Source organism: Furipterus horrens, unplaced genomic scaffold (genome assembly GCF_987537825.1).
Source record: "Furipterus horrens unplaced genomic scaffold, mFurHor1.1.pri manual_scaffold_8, whole genome shotgun sequence".
NCBI classification, from domain to species: domain Eukaryota; kingdom Metazoa; phylum Chordata; class Mammalia; order Chiroptera; family Furipteridae; genus Furipterus; species Furipterus horrens.
The window spans coordinates 57843256-57861440 of record NW_028327178.1 but is presented as its reverse complement, the minus strand read 5'-3'; the positions used below and the strand labels follow the sequence as shown (position 1 = coordinate 57861440).

Here is an 18185-nt window from a genome sequence, read left to right as displayed (position 1 = left end):
ACTCTGGTGAAGGATGTAATAATGAAGAGGCTGTGAAACTAAAAGTGCTCTAAAAAAATAAAGTCTATCTAGTCAAAACATGGACCAATGGATAAAAACATTGGGTTATGAGAATTTTCTGTTTTTATCTGTATGAGATGGTGAATGTTAACTAAATCTGTTGTGGTAATCATTTCACAAATGTGTAAATCAAACCATCATGTTGTATGCCTTAAACTAATACAGTGATATGTCAATTATATCTTAATAAAACTGAAAAAGAAATACTCCAGTACAGTTGTCTCTCAGTACCCACAGTGAATGCATTGTTCCAGGACCTGCCCCATAACAAAGGTTGGATGCTCAAGTCCCTTATATAAAATGGCGTATTTGCATATAACCTACAGACATCTTCCTGTTTAGTTTAATCATCTCTGGATTACTTGTAATACCTAATACAATGGAAATGCTGTGTAAATAGTTGTTCTACTCTATTGTTTAGGGAATAAGGACAAGAAAAAAGTCTGTACCTGCTCAAAACTGATACAACCATCATAGGCCTAACTACATAGCAATACATCAGTAACAATGTAACATCTTTCTTCCTGAATATTTTTTGGGTTGGTTGATCCACATATGCAGAACCTGTAGATACAAGGGACTGACTGTATACCATGAAAAAACCAGAACAGTCTTGGCACAAAGACAGTTAACAGGAGCAGACTGGGCCAGGGTCAGGTTGCCCTCCTACAGTTGGTGTGGGCAGACGTTAGTATGGCCACCTCCACCAAATGGCCCCGGGCCAGTTCCTCCTGCCCAGCATATGTCCTCATCCACACTGTGAAGGAGCAAACATGATTTGGGAGCAGAGGAGCACTCTGAGCAGATCAAAGCACACTTTGGCCCTACTCAGCCCCAAATAAGGGTAGGCCCATCAGCTTGACCGAGATCTTTCCTGCTCCCTTGGCCAGGCCTGGCCTCCCTCTCCCTCTCCCCACTACCCCACCCAGCCCTCTGTGAAGTGGCCCCTGACCTCAAGCCCAAAGCACAGCTCCCACACAGCCATTCTGCTTCTGCCTCCAACATCCTGTGCCAACCCCACTTACCCCACTTCCTGCAGCCTGACCCTCTACTCAGCATTACATAGAATACACACCCAATCCAGGTCCTCAGACAGGGTTTGTCAAGCTGAGCCCCCTTTCTCTGCCTTGTGGAGACTTGGGAACAGACAGGGGTCAATACAGCTAAGACAGCTTGGACCCAGTGGTTTGTGCTCTCAAACTTTGCTTCTCCTGGCTTCCAGAATGCAATTTAATAAGAATGTAAATACATCACTTAGTGCCACGGAATTTCGCAGGAAATGCACAACTCTGTGTTACTGGCTCCCAGTTCAACATAATAAAGACCCCAACATTTACTCTCCATGGGCCCAAATTTTCCCAGATGAACTCAGCCCCAGCCTGTCTCCCCCATCCCACAGCCGTACCTCACACCTACCTCACAGTTGCTCCCCCCTCTGCCTTGCTAACTCCTTCCCTTCCTTCCTTGCTCAAATCTCACCCACCCCCTTGACATCCACCCTCTGATTCCCATTTACCCTCCCTCCCCAGCCAGGCAGGAATCCGCTCTGGGCACCTCTGAGCCACAGCAGCCTGGGCCCAGCAGCACTCCGCTGGGAGAGCTGAAGGCCCTCTCGGGATCCACGATTCAGTCAGGACACAGGGAACAGAGGCCAATGACTAAAAAGCGAACACGGGGATATGCAGGCCACTAGGTTCCACTGCCTATCACACTGTCTGTCCACAGTGGTCAGAGAAATGAGGCAGAAGGATGCGTGAACATATACTGTGGGCTCAGCCTGATGGCCTCACCACGCACACCCTGTGACGTCTGCCAAGCCTTCGGATTTCAAGGGAAACCAGATGTCTGGGTCTGAATGATCTCCCACTTTCTAAGTGTAGCCCAGACAGGATCCACCTAGACTCACATTTAGCTTGAGGTTGTAGTTTGCACCCTCTGGCCTCCTCCCCATTCTGGTGAGAGCCACAGGTTAGGGCCTGTCTTCTAGGATGGGGGACTTCCCCCAGGCTGAGCAGGGGCCTGTTTGCACAACCCTTCCCCACAACAAGAGCCAACAGGAGCTCCCAGACATCTCCCCAGGCTGGCCCAGCGCTAGCTGCTGGACGCAAAGAGGCCCCCACCAGGGTGTCCCCCTTCATCCTTAGCTCCAGGACATGGGCACAGTACAGAGACCTGGGCCTATATCCAAACTCTAGCTTAGCTACACACTGCCTGTAGGGCCCAAGGCAGCTCGCCTCAGAGCTAGGGCATCCACTCCTGCATCAGCAGCTGGCTAAAGCCTGGACAGCCATGTGGAGAGTCAGGAAAGGAGCCAATGGGTGCACGTCCTGGGGAGTCCATGCTAAGCCCCAGCTCCCTCTGAGCCACTCTGGGATGAGACGGTTCATCTCTGGTCTCTTCTTTTCCTCACACCCATCCAGCTGTTCCCAACACCCTCTTGACATTCTCTCCTCCCCAGTCCACCTACCTTGAGGAATTTGTACAAAAGGAAGGTGAACCAGTTGGTCAACATCTTCTCTGCCACTGACTCAGTCCTGAAGACAGACACAGGCAGGGGTGACATAACTCCCACTACCAGGCCCACACAACATGCCCACCCTTACCATCCTCCCCTCCCTACAGCACTACAGGTCAGACTTTGGAAGACACCCATGAACGCTGGACAGCTGTGGGGTCTGGAGCGGAGACCTAGCCCTCAACCCCAGAGCAAGTCTCTGATATGGCTCAGGCCCGCCACTGATAGCCCCAGAGTGGAGCTCTGTGCTTGGCACACCTGGTCCCTGCTCCCAATATCTGGGCAAAGGAAGCTGACGCTTCCCCAAGGACCACAGCCGTAGAGCCCCTGGGGCAAGTACTCAGCAGGGCCTCCGCTGTCTGTAGGAAGGAGGTGTGGGCTCACCGCCGCAGCAGCAGCTTGGGATGGTTCTTGCTCTCCAAGTTCTTCTCAATGAGGTCAGACAGCAGTTGCTTGAGCACACCTGTGGCATATTCCATCTCTCCCTGTAGAGCCGTCATGATGAGCGAGGCCACGTTCCCACGGTCACGCATAGAGAAGCTGCGCTGGGCCTCCAGTGTGCGGATAAAGGTCAGCAGAAAGTGCTTCTTTGTCAGAAGCTGCCCAAAAAGTGTCAGTGATTTCTCCACATTGGTCTGCACCTGGGGAGGATGGGAGCTTGCTCAGACCCACAGCAGAGAACGCAGTTCTGTCATGGTAGGGAGGGGCAGGGAAGGCATTCTGGAGGAGGGGCTGTCCAGACCAGGTATGCAGGGGCAAGACGAGAAAGTAGACCTCAGAGGTGGGTGACATCATCCTGGCAGGTGTCCAGACCTCAACTGTCCTCAGCAAAATGAACGTAGCCTGGCAGCTGCCTGAGAAACCCAGTCCAGGCAGAGACCCAGGCATCAGTGAAGGGTGCAGACTGAGGGCCGCTGTGCAGTCAGGGCCTGGGACCAGTACTGCCTGCAGCCCGGCTCTAGCAGCTCGAAGGAAGCCCAACCCAACACCCCATCTGCTAGGTACCATAAGTGTACATTCCATGGTTTCACTCTGCTCTTGCCACAACCACAGACACAGAAATCACCTTCCCCAAGTCCAGTGGAGAAAGAGGCTTATTTAGGGCCACATGGCATGAAGCTGTGAAAAAGAGGTGGAATGTAGGCATGGCTGGCTCCAGGGAACCGGCCCTCTCTCTTATCTGTACCAAGGCTTGACAGACATGAGGTTCCTTACCAGGCAGTGCCAGAAGCCACCAGTAACACCTGGCTCCCAGCTCAGGCAAACAGGTGACAGGTCCCAAGAAGAACACAGAGTCACAGCTAAGAAAGCAGTTGGACTAACACAGTAGATGGCAACATTAGGAGACCCAACAGGAGGAGGGCATGGAGCCCGCAAGGTGGCAGCAATCCCAGGGGATGCCCTGGGTCCCAGCCAGAGAGACAAGAAAGCCCTTTTAGGTTCAGTTTAAGAGGAAACATCCCACCAATGGAATTGCACAGGAGAGTAGGCCCCCCAACATGCAAGGTGTGCACAGATAGGGTGCCCTTGGCCAGAGAACATGACAGAGCTGACCTGCGGAGCTCTGCCTATTCCTAGCTAGGAACTGGACTCCTAGCCTGCTGTAGGAGGCCCCTAAAAGATGTGTTGTGCCTATAGCCTGGGCTCTGCCAACATCCCCAGAGAAAAGCCCAGCTCTCTGAGGGCCTCCATTCTGCCTCAGCCATGTGCTCCCACCCCAAACAGCCACAAGAATTCTAGCTGGGAACTTACACCTCCCAGCATACATGGGCCAGGATCCTGCCCAGTGAAGCCTGGCATTCAGAAATACCCAGGAGATAGGCCAGGTGAGCTATAGGGTGTATGAGACAGACTAGAGGGCTCCGCAAAACAAAGGCAGACCCAAGGAGCCCAGTCACTGGGGTGGTTGGCTGGGAAGTGCCACCTCCCCCCGCCTAGGCTCCTGCCTGCCCTTCCTCGTTGCTTCCCAGCTCCCCTCCCTGCATTCTTGAGCCATTCCTCAGGACCCTCCAGCTGCCCACCAGCACCCAAGGAGGCTCTCAGGCAATGCTAGATGAGCCCCAGCCAATAGCCCACCTCCATCTCCTTGAGCACTGGGTGGTCCTCAATCCCGGGGAAGAGCACCCGCATGGCATACATCCTGTAGTCGAGGAAGGGGATGCCAGCACCGTCCAAGTCATTGGTCAGCTCATGGATGTCTGTCTGCAGCTCTGCAAAGGCTACAGCCAGACCAGGTATCAAGGCAGGTACCCTGCTGGCCCCCAGGACTGCCCCCAACTCAGGGTCAGGCTCAAACCCTGGCTCTGCTGCTTGCTGGCTGGGTTACCTTAGGGAATTGTGCCTCAGTTTCCCTAGTCCTAACACAGGGATAAAACCCCTCTGTTTCTCTGAGTTATAACAGGATTAGCCAAGAGTAGAGAAGTTTCTGAGACCAGGTCCAGGCTGTAAAGGGCCCTCATACCTCACACTGGCATTTGGGGGGAGAGTAACTATGTGTGACAGCTCTTCTACAACCTGAGGGGGTGTCCACTGCTTGCTGTGGCTCCCCTGGACTCAGTTGCCTGGGAACAGAAGGGGCAAGTCCAGTTGAGGGAGATGGTGGGGAGCAGAGGTGCCAGGAGCCAGGGGCTATGGGCTGTCCCCAAGCTCCTCAGTCCTCCACTCTGATAACCACCAAATGCATAGCTCAGGCCAGGAGGCCCTCTACACCGCCCACCCACTTCAGGAGGCTCTGCCTCTTTCAGAAACAAAGGTAGGCAGGGGCAGGTCCTGACAGAAACATTCCAGAAGTGTGAGGTATTGATCCTGCAACAGCCCAAGGGATGGGCTCTCTGATCAGGAGCCAGAGGAGCTCCTGGTGGGCTCTGGGCAATGGCTGATAGGGTTGAGAGCCAGGCCTTCTCTTCAACACAGCTGCCAGGCATCTGATGATCTCTACCTGGCTGCCCTGGAGTGCCCAGCAGCTGCTGCACCTGCATGTGCCTATAGATCAAGGCTTCGTGCACACCCGCCTCAGCAGACGGCCGTTTTTGCCCCAGTGGAGGCTCCTGAACTCTTCACTGGTCGCTGCACCTTTGCCTGTCCCATCAGGACTGCCCACTGGGCAGGCAGGTATGTCCGGGAGTGAGGGGGCTCCCAAAACAGGCAGGGTACTCAGCAAACGGATACTGCTGTCCCACTGGAGTTAACAACCTGATACCAGGCTCATTAAGACCATGTGGCCCTTATGCAGTGGTTGAAAACCCACCCCGCCAGTTAGCCTCCTTTCCTCATTCAAAAACAGGAATACTGCTAGTGTCTGCTTTCTAGAACTGTGAGCATTCACTAGTCAATATCTGCAAAACGCTCAGTTACGCCTAGCACCTCATAATCACCCCGTAACTGAGGGTTATCATCAGTGCCGCTTCGCTTACCCCCAGACTCCTCAGATGAGGCTCGGAGATGTGCACAGAGCCCAGGACAATGAGTGCGTGGAGGCTGCCCCAGGCTGCCCTGTTGCTAGGGACCCAGCCCTAACATACCATCTCACACTCAGCCAGGGAAGCCAGCCACTGTGGGCCAACACATGCACTGGAGATGAACCCAACCCTCAAGTGACCACTGTGCAGTCCACAGCCCCAGCCCCCACCTCTCTGCTGCCAGTACTCATTCCCACTCACCCAGCCAGCAGCAGTGACCTTAGCTCTGCCAGGGATGAGCCAGGGCCTTGGGCACACTGGCCTTCCTATGACACACGAGGCAGAGATGGGCAGCCCCTGAGGATGCTCTCTGTTCCAGCTTGCTGACCCCCTAACCCAATGGTCACCCATTTCCAATGACTGCAGCCTCTGCCTGCCGGAACCCACCCCACTCTCTGGACCACCTTCAGTTGCCCCTGAGGTCCACCCACTTTGTCAGGGGCTTCAAAGGCTCAGGCTTGGGGGGCATGTGATCAGGTGTGACAGCACAAATTGGCTGAAGTTGAGTATAATGGGGAAGCTGACCTCACCCACTGTGGCTATCTTGTCACCACAGGGGGAGAGGAGTGCCAAGACAAGGGACTCCTGACAGGGTTACATTCCAGAAGCCAGCATACCCTGCACTTTGCCTGCAGAAGCCAGTCAGAGCCAATTTTTGCCACCCACACCCCAGGGTTATGACATACACATGCCCCATCTTAAAAGGATGGGCTATAGCCTTGACCCCCTGAAACAGGGCTCCTCAAGGACAAAAGCCAGTTCAGGTCTTCATGCCAAAGGATTAAAAAAAAAAAAAAAAGGCCCCATCCTCCCACCACACCTGGTCACACGCATGAAGCCACTACCACATCAGCACTAGTACTAATGCATGCTATACTGCTCTACGGACTCTGCCCAGGCCATCTGGATACTCACAGCACCCAGTGAAGTGGGCATGATATCTGACAGATAAGAAACCGGCACACAAAATGGTTATGTGTCCATCTAAGGTCCTGCAGCCAAGCTGGGACTCAGATGCACACTCTCTAGCTAAAGAGCCTATGTTGTAAGCAGCACCGCACATAAGCCATACCTGCCCATGGTCTCAGGCCCCAGTCAGGCCCCTGCCTCCTCCCTGGGATCAAGCCTGGCATAGTGAGGCCATCGGGAATGTCATAAACTGAGTAAAGATGGCAGGCGGGATGGGCCCTGGCTCAGAGGTAGCAGCACCCCCCAATGAGCCCTGTACCCCTGGAAGCTCTCCAACATTCCCTGTGCCCAGAGCCCCAACAGACCTTCCTTGCATTCGAGGGCTACGCGGGACTCCAGGTTGTCCATCTGGAGCTGCAGTCTCTTGAGGGTGCGGTCAGCATCTCGTGACTTGCGCTTATAAGCAATGAGCACGACCACGATGACCAAAAGCAGGAGGCCCCCGCCCCCGCCAATGCCCACAATGGCAGGCAGGGTCAGCAGGCTGTCCGAGTACACCTGCAGCATGCCCGGCGAGAACTCGAAGCCACCAGCCCGAACCTGGGGGTTGGGGTGCAGGCTGCTCAGAAGGTGACATGCCCACTCAAGTATCCTGGCCCCACACTCTTAAGATCCCCACAGCCAACCGCCCCTGGTCTGGACTATTCAGCAGGGATGGAAACACGGGGGACCCAGGGTAGGTACCAGGCCCTCCACACGGTGAGGGCCAAGCTGGGTGAGGGCCACGCTAGGGCTTGCACTGGAGCTGGGCTCCCTCTGGGCAAGAGGCCAGTCTGGGGCTCAAACAGAGTTGCCCTGGATGGGACTGGGTCAGCAGGTCAAAGGCAGGAGGCACCCAGGAGGCCCAGATGGCCTGGCCATGAACATACCGTGACCTTGTGTTGCCCTGTGAGGTTTGGTGACTCGCAGAGCAGCTGCGTCTCCGACACAGTGAGAGTGCAGGGGGTGGAGCCTATGAGCACTGTATAGTTGAGCCTCAAGTTGCCAGGCGCCGGTGGCAGGAGATTCCGACCCTGCAGGGGTGGGGGTGAGCCAGAGAGCCCCACTGGCCCTACTGCCTCACCTGCACCCCGACCCAGCCACCCCACACCCACACGCGAGCCCGCTGACTGAGTCCCACCTTGAGGATGAGCGGGGAGCTGGGCTTTAGCTCCAGGAGGCCAGTGGGGCTGAGTGGCTCCAACACCGGGTCAGGAAAATAGAGGAACGAGGAGGCGTTGAGCACAAGCAAGGCACGAACGTCGTCCATGACAAAGCCCAGCTCTTCAGGTCGCTCCCCCAGCTCGGGCGGGCTGCGGGAGGGGTTGTCCACCGATGGGGCCCGGCACACCATGGTGGTGTCATTGTACACCAGGCAGCTCTAGGGACAGAGGCGCGAAGACACTGGGCCGGCTGCTCTGCACATGAAGCTGGGCCCTGGCAGGGTCAGGGGCTGCAGCTACATGTGCACACTCGGAGGCCAGTGCCGGCCACCGTCCTTGGGGCCTCCAAGCACAGCCACCGCCTAGGCAGCTCGAGCCGCACAGGGAGGGGGCAGGGCAAGCACTCACGTTCTCCCTCTCGACACCTCCGTACTTGGCCCGGATGCGGGGTTCTCGGACGGTGGCCAGGTTGGTGCCTGTGACCGTTAGGAGGGTCCCTCCACTAGAAGATAAGGGGATGGGGGGGTCATGGGGAGGAGCTCTCTGCCCCGGCCCAGCACAAACACCACCCAGATCCCCAGAAGACATAAGCAGGTCACAAGCTCTCAGCACTGGAACTCCGATTACAGCACCCACATCTCAGAGCAGACAAGAGTCCATCATCCTGAGAGCTGTGGCTCAGACATCTTATCTTTGTTTTCTCTTCTCTTCTTTTTTTTTTTTTTTTTTTAAAGAGCATAGCATTAGAGTTTAGAGGGATTTTTCCTTAACATGCTCTTCCAGGTTGCTGCATATAGAGCAAAGGAGTGACCACAATCTTAAACTTTGCTGTTTCTATTTCCACCTGGAGACAGACCTGGTGGGCAGCACAGTGAGAGTGTGGCTGCCCCCTGCCCTCTCTGAACCAGGACCATCACCGTAAGGAAACTCTACCAGAAATTCAACCGGTACCTCCACATAAGCAGAAAATTTGGCGGCAGGATGACACAAGGAAGGAGGGAGAGGTGAACCTAATGCAAGAGCTCCATCCTTGGCAGCATCACTTGGAACAGAGGGGATCGCTGGGGTTCAGGGCAGGCTGGGGCAGCCCCACCTGTTGATGCTCCACTCAGGGTCAATCTTCAGGATGGTGGGGTCCTCAGTATAGTTGTACTTCACCTCAGGGTTGGTAAGCTGAGCACGGTTGATATTGATGGTGATGGGGGCGCTGCCAGGGCTTTGCCCAGGAGGTGTCAGACACCGGATCTCCCGGGAATTCCTCCTGAAGGGGTCAGGGGGGAAAGTGAGGATGTGGGTGCTGCAGCTCACCTCCCAGGTGGCCTAAGCTTCTAGGCTCCATTGCAAACAGGCATGTGGCAAGTTCCTCCCCAGGCCTCACCTGCCCATTTTTAAAACAGGGTTGTACCAGGACCTGCCCACAGGTGGCTGACAACTCTTACAGCCACTTTCCCATCAGCCCCTCCAAGGGGCCAGGTACATGTTTTCCCACCTTGGGCCCCAGCCTGGCCCTCTCCTTCCGAACGATGCTGCTTGGCATTCGAGGTCCTATCTGACTGACCCACTAGCTGAGGGGCAAGAGGCAATCCTGACTGCCCCACTCATTCTTCAGGTGGCCCAGCCATGGCCCATGCCCCGACTTGCGAAAGCTCAGCCCAGGCAGGCACCACAAGCAAGCCTGTTGGATGGGAAGGGAGCTCAAAGGGGTCTCAACACAGCCTTGCAGCAGCCCAGCGATGGGCAGCAGAACAAAGCCTACAAGACCTTGACTGTCCCACCTGCTGTGGCACTGCCTCCACTCAACCTGTGGCTTCTGGTGCCAGGAGAGCTGGAGTACCAAGCTCAGTACCAACTCTTGCTATGCTCAGTGATGCACCCGCCTCCCCTGATGTGAAACTGGGGCTAACCCTGGGCTGGACCAAGAGTAGGCAGAATGAGCTGGCCAGAGTAGGGGAACTCAGTCGCCTCCACCGGGCAGCCAGCCAGTCACTGCCTACACCTGGGTCCCCAACTTCTCAGCTCTTTTAGCACAGCTGGGAGGCCCCACAGCCGCCAGGCCCAAGAGTACAGCAAGGCTGCAAACACCAATAATTAGTCTGATAACGGGTAATTACCATAGGAAAATATTTAAAGGGCTGTTCCATTATCATCCGTGATCTAAAATTATCCACTTCAAGCCTCGGGGCTTTTGTAAGCACATTTTTCTCTCTTAAAAATGTTTTTAAAAATACTTATATTCTGAAGGGATCCCCCAGCTCCAGGACAGAATGGTTGTACCTACCCCTTGGGACCAGGCCCTGCCCACCCGCCAGGTCTGCCCACCTGCCCTTCCCACTCTGAGGTAACCTGTCTCCATGGTAACTTTCTCACCACTGGTTTCCATAGTGATCACCCTGGCCAGGCTCTCCCTGTTCACCTTGTTTCCCAGGAAATAGTAGAGGACATGCAGCCACCTGAACCAACTACCACCAGGGGAAGGTGGGCCATGCCTACCCCCAACCCCCAACCCCATCCATACTCCTTACCAGGAGAAGGAGCAGGGCCGGCCACCAACAGACACGGCCACATCGCTGCCTGCATTTAGGTGGCTGCCCTCGATGCCAATCCAGGTGCCCCCCGAAAGAGGTCCCCGGGCAGGGCTCACGCGGTAAAAGGATGGAGTCTAGGGGAAGAAGAAACTTGCTACAGCTCCAAGAAAGGCCTACCCCTTGGCCCAGAAGACTGCTTGCGTCCCCAGCCTTACCCAGGCCCTGTGCTCATGGGTTCTCAGACACAGCCCATAGGCAGGGCCCAAAGTGCCCAGGGGAACCTGGAGTCAGGCCCCCAAGGAGGGAGGTGGAGACCAGGAGCAGAGGTGTTGCTGCATGAAGGGCCCCATGGGAGGACAAGGATCCCCTCACTTGAGATGGCCTTTGGGTCATGCCAGAACCTGCAGACAGACTTCGCAGCCCCCTGAGGCCCCACGGGAGGAGAGGGTTCTGGGCTGGGTGGATTGGGGCTTACCACAAAGGTGAAGCGTTTGGGTGACAGGGCTCGAAATTGGGGGGAGCAGTCCCGCACGCACACTTCCACCAGGGCATCATGGGCCCGCACTGTGCTGGCATTTCCGATCTCACAGACGATCCTGCAGGACACCAGGGTCGTCAGCAGGCTGTGGGGTCCAGCTGGGTGTCGGTGCCTTCCCCACCTATCCCGGGTGGTACTCACTGCTCGGCACTGATGTACTCGCTCTCCACAGGGCTGCACAGCACCTTGCCCACACGCACACCCAGCCGCACATCCTCGAAGCGCAGGCCCAGGTTCTCACCCATGATTGTGAGCCTCGTGCCTCCCTGCCGCGGGCCAGTCTCCGGGGACAGCTGTGAAGAGACAAAGGCTGAGAGGCCAGCCAGGGCCATCCTGGGCCATCCTGGGCCATCCTGGGCCAGGAGAGGCTACACAGGGGAGACAGCTGGGCAAGCAGAATACTCACTCTCCTCAGCAGCCTGAAAGGCCCACCTACCTTAAAGATCTTGGGGTCAGTGCAACGGCTGCTGCCATGGTGGGCATGCATCCAGGCAGTAGGGGAGTCAGCAGGACAGTGGGGACGCAGGGAGCAGCGGCGCTCTGCCACGCACCACCCGCACTCAAATCGAGGGTCAGCTTTGAGGCAGAGGCCACAGCTCTCCCGCAGGGCCGGGCATTTGTAGAGGTGGGCTGCAGGGAAAAACATGGTTGGCTCTACCCAGCACAGTCCCACCCCTGGGGGCCACCCCACCTGGCTCACCCTGGATGTTCTGAGGGTTATCAATGATGAAGTTGCCATTCCACACCACGGACAGGTTCACAGGCAGGTCACTGATGTCATTGCCCTCGTAAGAGTACTGTGGGTAGTATGCAGAGCGGTCAGGCCAAAACCCCAGGGGGCAGGTCAGGGCCTATGCACCCCTCCTGCCCACCACCTCTGGGACCAGATGCTGGGAGCAAGCTTGGCAAGGCAGGGTCTGGGGGCTTTGCCTGTCCAGACTGCATTTTCAATCTAGAGCTGGAAAATCCAACAGAAAAACCTGCCTGCTAACCAACCTAGGCATCTAAGCCTCTCCTGCCACACCCAGCCCTGCCTCTGAACCCCCATGTCTTCCTTCCTGGTGGCCATGGCCCCTGCTCTCCAGCCAAGCCTCTGCCCCCAGCAGCACATGAGGTGTACACTCTAGGCTGACCTCCCTATTCAGCCCTGTAATCAGCTTCACCAGGAAATCAGGACTTCCCAGGTGGGTCCCTTGGATGCCTGTCAAAGATGCTCTGTGAGCCTCCATCTCTATGTCTGCTGAACAAGCTCAGTAATCCCTATGCTGGAGCTGCCCTGAGGGCAAGCTGCGTGTCCCCATGCCTGGGCAGAGGCTGGCAAAAAGCACTATCAGGTGAGGCTCAACCCGCACCACACCCAGCCTCAGAGCCACTGCCCCTCCCCAGGAACCCAGGCCCAGCACTCCCAGCTGTGCCCCACTTTCTGCAGCTGAGGTCCTCCACTCCATCCCAGAGCAACTCATCATTATTTTATCCGCAGGAATTTAACTGAATCCTATCACATTCCCTGATACTCCCTTTCCCTTTAAAAATGGCTACAGAAATGATAAATGTGAGCCTGGTGAGAGGGGTGAGCCAGAGGGGATAAGGAGTACAGGGAAAGAGGTGGCAGGGGCTCAGGAATAGTGAAGAAATAGGGAAATAAGAGACACACAAATAGACTTAGATGCAGAGGAAGGAGAGGGTGGACACAACTAGGCCAGGGGGCCATAGAGAGATGAGGTGAAAGGAATGACTAGCAGAAATCAGTGATACAGAAAGGAAGAGAGAGAACTGAAAGGACAGGATAGGCAGGACAGCACAAGTAACCCTTAATGCCAGCCAGCTGGGCGAGTGGCCCCCAGGCGCCTGCGATGGCCTCCAGACCCCAGCCCACCCTGTGCTAGGAAAGCAAGATCAGCCAATGGGCCACCACCACTGGCAGGGGGCCAGACCTCTGCCTCAAGGCCCTTCCCCTAAAATCCTAGGGGGTGGGGGCCAAACACAGGCCTTGAAGAGGACACAGAGGCACCACCCAACAGGGCCTTGCCCACCACAGGAAACCCCCTACTCTCCTGACTTGACTACATTCTTCCTGAACATATGAGGAAACCAAGGCCTGCGAGCAATCACAGAAAGAGCTGGAAGAGGGCTTCTTGAGACCACTACTCCCTCACAACCACCAGGAAAGGTTTTGGCTCTGCAAAGATCATTGTCACTAAATTCACTGGACTTGATAAAAAGCACTGAAACTGTCATCCTACTAGATTTGAGGCTCCAAACGTGGCTGCTTTTTTGTCACTCAAGACACCAGCCTGCTAGTGTGCAAGTGCACGGGCCACTATAAACTGTCCCTGTGTCTGGCCACAGGGGACATAAAGGAAGCTGAGTGCTTGGGCACTATCACCCTGGCCTTAGCCCTCCTAGAAGCACTGGGGGATGATGGCATGTGGGCATTTCCAAACACCCTCAATCCAGCCTCCTCCCACACACCCCAAAGACCCCATGCAAAGCCCTGTGTGCATATCCCACCACATCTGAACTGCCCATTCCTGTGTCTGAGATGTGCTCCCTCCAAACACCTGGGTGGCGCTTGGCAGTGCCCCAGCTGTACACCCAGGCACGTCAGAGGGGCATGGCACTCACTGAGGAGCTTGAAGTGCCTCTGAACACCAGACTGTGCCCTGCCCTTTTGCTCATGAGCGGAAACCAGCTATTGAGGCTGTGAGTGTGGCACCCCCGGCCCGGCAGAGGGGGCCCCTGAAAGCCCCGCGGCCTGGCAGAGGGGCCCCTGAAAGCCCCGCAGCCCAGCCGGCCTTACCGAGGAGTTCTGGCACTGGAGGCTGGAGCTGTTGAAGCGCAGGGCAGTGACGCGGGCCGGGCTTCCCGGGACATGAAAGAGGCACTCGTAGCCACGCTGGCCCGACTGTGGCTGCGGCAGGTTCCGGGCCGTGAGGGTGATGGGCTTCACCACACCCACTGGCACGTAGATCTGGGTGGAGGGCAGGATCTGTGGGCAGTCCTGGGAGTGACAAGGCTTCAGCTGAGTGCACAGGAGGGGGCCCGTGAGCCTGGTGGAACCCTCCTGCGGCCCAGACTGCAATCCGTGTGCATAGCCTATGCTTCTCCAGAGCAAGCACCACTGTGCCCACTTTACACACGAGCAGACTGAGGACTTCAGAAACAGTTCAACCAGAGGCAGGAGATCTGGATTCTAAACTTTGCCAGGCTGTGTGGCTGCATTCTGTGCCCTGGGCTGGCCTTCTCCCCTCTGCACCCAAAGTAGCCTGACTGGTGTTCTAGAACTCTGCCATTCAATGACCAAGGGTCCCCCTCCGGCCCACATCTGAAAAGGCCCTTGAGACAGAAGCAGCCACGAGTTGGGCGCTGGAGCTATAAGCTCTGCTGGGGACCAGGACAGTATGTAAAAACAGCCAGGCAGAAAAACAGTCATGGCCCCCAGGGCCAGTGGTTCAGCAACAATAACTGATGCAAGAGCCCAGATCTTTTGCAGCACACTGACAGCAGCCACAGGAGGAGACAGCCCCAGGGGCACACTAGTGAGCTGGGCTTTAAATAGAGATGCTGAAAACAGGCTATAATCCCCAAGGCCTGCAATACCCCCCAACACAGAGCAGGCCCAGTCCTGGCTCTGTGCAGGGTTGGTGCCCTTAAGGGACACTAAGGAGGCAAAGCCATAAGGGTATGGCCAGGCAGGCTGACCACTTTCCCTGGGTCTTCTGTTTCCAAGGAGAAAGATGACGGTGATGTGTATAGGGGGGTCACAAACCCGGCACTCAGGAGCCTTCGCCTATGCCAGCACTCTCCTGGCCACTTGAAGGGGCACCCAGCCCAGACTCCAGGCCCAGGGATCTTCCTGGGACTTCCTTAGACCTTGGCCGCCCTCCCTGGGCCCCACAGCAGCCCTGGCTTCTCCTGGCCACCAGGACTGTTCTGTCATTCCATTTCACACCTCTGCTCTTCATTGACACTATCTCGGTTGACCAGGAGGCCAACATCATTGTCAGACTCTGTGACCCCTGGCTAATCTCTCTGGTTGGGCCTTGGCACCTAGGGACCTCAGCCATTTCCTTTCTGGCCCAGTGAGTAGCTTGAGACCAGGATGAGCTGGGAGAAAGATAGTGTGGAACAATGGACCTGGATTCCTCCTTGACAGAACTTCTTCCAATGGGGTAGAAAACCAAGACACTGCTGAGTGAGCATTCCCCTAAGTGAGGGGTGGCCCCAGAGGAACCAAACCTAAACCAGAGATGGGAAGGTATGGCCTGGGCTGAGAGCCCACGCTGTTTCACACAGTGGGATTGGTTAAGTCTGTGGATGTTATACTCCTTTATAAATGTACCCGTAACACCTCAGACTACAGTTTAAGAGGAGTATCTGTGAGATAAATCCATTCCCCAATAACCTTCCGTGGACCCTCCATCATTTCCAGCTCAGCCTTGCATGGGCAGACCCCTCAGGAGGGGTCTGTAGCTGCTGCTTACCTTCCCCTGGCCATCAGGGCCCACAGCAGCCCTCCTGAGGTCCCTAGACTCCTGGGTCACTCAACTCACTGGGATCAGACACACCAGCTTCCTGCTGCCCCAGGGCCCTTAACCACCTATGGGAAACTTTTGCCCAGCTCCTCATACAAGCCAAACTCCCAAGAAAGGCCATACTGCCCACCTGCTATGCCCATGGCCCTCACGCCCACCCACTCTCACAGACACTGCCACCCCCAGATGCCCCCAGTCTGCCTGCCCCCACCCCGCCATCTTGTCCTATGATGCACAACAAAGGGTCCAAAGGGTGACGGTGAGGGGTGACCAGGGAAGACTCTGTGAGGAAGGGCCTACGACATGGCAGGGGCCCTGTGCATGCATTTCCTCTGCCCCAGCACTGTCCACAGAAGTCCAGGTCAGCTACAGTCCCCGAGTGCCCCACAGCCAGAAGGATTCACACCCTTTTCCCTATACCACCAACAGGCATGGTTTCACTGCAAAGGAAAGGGCCCTGGTTTCAAGTTCCGGCTCTTTGTCTGCAGGCTAGACATGGAGAGCCCTGCCTATTTTCTCCATGCTTGGCAGGTTCCAGGTCTGCCCATCCTGGTTCTGAGAGTTCGGGTTCCAGGAATAGCAATGCTACTGCTCGTAAATAACGTCAGTTCCTTGCCCAGGTTCCAAATAATTACAACCTAATTACTATCAGTTACCAAGCAGAAACTCAGACAGCTCCAGGAACTGACCAGCTACCCTGCAGGCCAGCCTGATATGTTTCTTTATTCGCATGCATTCAGGACACTGGGCCCAAGTAGCAAGATACCTCATGCTCCGGGCTTCCACTGCCTGCATGGATAGTCCCCTCCCCACATCATCCTCCAGAGGGGCCCGCTGGTCTGAGGCTTCTGTGCTTCCCCTAAAGGTCACAGCAATAAATGTCACTGGCTGGCCTCAGGCCAAGACATTCATGAAGGATGTCCTCAATATCACAGACCTCTTGGTTGGCATCCCAGCTACCCATAGGAGCTCTCCCAGGCCCACCTGCAGGCAACAGGTGGCTCTGCTACACCTCTGAAATCCTGCATTTACCCCACTACCCAAGATGGCCTTACCTCAGACACATTGACGCGGCCCTCCAGGAAAGCGCAGTCGGCAGCATTGTGTGTGCATACATGGCGGTATTTGCACCAGTGGCAGGGAAAAGAGCCATTGACACATGACAGGCAGCTGCAAGGAGGGTGGTGGACAGTAAGGCTGGGCATCACATGCCTCCCCAGTTGCTACACAGGCCCACACCACTCCACCTCCCTACTGCTCCTCTAGTGGTTGGTCACAGGGCCACCCCAGGGCCTTTGCACTGGCTGATCCTCCACCTGCTCAGAGACGTTCCCTGTCAGCTGGTCTTATCCACTACACTGCCTGGTGCTCCCCTTCCTCCTTCACTGCTCTTCCCCCAGACCCTCAATCACCTGATAGTCCACCCCAGAGCCAACCCACAGAAATTCCCTGATGACAGACAAAAGTCTACACTGTCCACTGTAGTGACCACTAGCCACACTAGGACACACATGACAATTGCCACTGGAAATGTATTAGTACATCTAAAGAACTACATTTTCAATTGTGTCTTGTCTTAACTTAGATTTAAATTTTGGTGGCTTGCAGCTGCTGCAGAGCTAAACAGAGCTGTGGGAGATATCCACCGCCCTGAAGGCTCTACCTGGCAGGAGCTTATCCCATTCATTCTGACATGTCTCCAGAGCCTAGACAGGGCGCTTTCAGTGATCTGGCCCCTGCAGCTTTGTATGACCAGCACCTTGTGTCTTTAGCTTCCATGGCTCCCTTGACCTTCAGGCAAATGCCACCAGCTCTCCAAAGGACTTCCCAAACTGCCAGTCACTGGGCTTCTCCTGAGACCCTCAATCCCCTCCAGCTCTGGAGTACAGCACCCAGCTCCAAAGATCCCATCCTGCCCTGGTAATAACACCACTCAGGCCACATCAACAAAGCCCATCTTGGGGGCTGGGGGGAGGCTGAACCCCACCACCTCCATGCCCCATGCTGGCCCTTCCAAGACTAGGGACCTTCCAAGTCAGGGATGGGGCCGAGAGTTCCCCTCTAGCCTCATGGCAGGACAAACAGTAGGTCCTCAGACTCTCCTGTTCTTCCTGTTGCTCATGGCCAAGGCAGGAAGTAGATGAGCAATAGGCTGGTACCAGGGACAGCTTCCACCCCGGTTCTCTGTGCCAAAGCCTCTACTCCCTGACCCATACCTGGAGCAGCAGGAGATAAAGCAGACCCAGATTTCTACCTGCCCCAGAACAGCAGGTACTAAATAGCCTAGCTTGTCCCATGGCATACCATTTCCCATCCAAATGATATAGCAGCTTCCCTTCTCCAGTCCCCCAAGCTCCCTGCTTTGCTCTGGTGCCCATAGGCCATTCCTCACACCAAGGCTAAGGGCAAGACTTTCAAGGTGTGAACAGGTGCATGTCACCCC

The 18185-nt window shown here is 55.8% G+C and overlaps 1 protein-coding gene across 1 annotated transcript in view; it reads right to left on the bottom strand.

The window, feature by feature from the left end:
• Positions 1-18185, bottom strand: part of PLXNA1 (plexin A1) — a 45720-nt gene that overhangs the window by 10062 nt on the left and 17473 nt on the right. The window contains exons 8-22 of the mRNA XM_090285897.1: positions 16798-16912; positions 14008-14208; positions 11908-12004; positions 11644-11837; positions 11349-11500; positions 11145-11265; positions 10667-10803; positions 9238-9405; positions 8553-8646; positions 8123-8362; positions 7872-8015; positions 7308-7542; positions 4652-4794; positions 2960-3216; positions 2528-2594 (exon numbers count right to left, since the gene is read on the bottom strand). Of these exons, the coding sequence (XP_090142023.1) occupies positions 2528-2594; positions 2960-3216; positions 4652-4794; positions 7308-7542; positions 7872-8015; positions 8123-8362; positions 8553-8646; positions 9238-9405; positions 10667-10803; positions 11145-11265; positions 11349-11500; positions 11644-11837; positions 11908-12004; positions 14008-14208; positions 16798-16912 (2365 nt within the window). The remainder of the gene's footprint in view (positions 1-2527; positions 2595-2959; positions 3217-4651; positions 4795-7307; positions 7543-7871; positions 8016-8122; positions 8363-8552; positions 8647-9237; positions 9406-10666; positions 10804-11144; positions 11266-11348; positions 11501-11643; positions 11838-11907; positions 12005-14007; positions 14209-16797; positions 16913-18185) is intronic.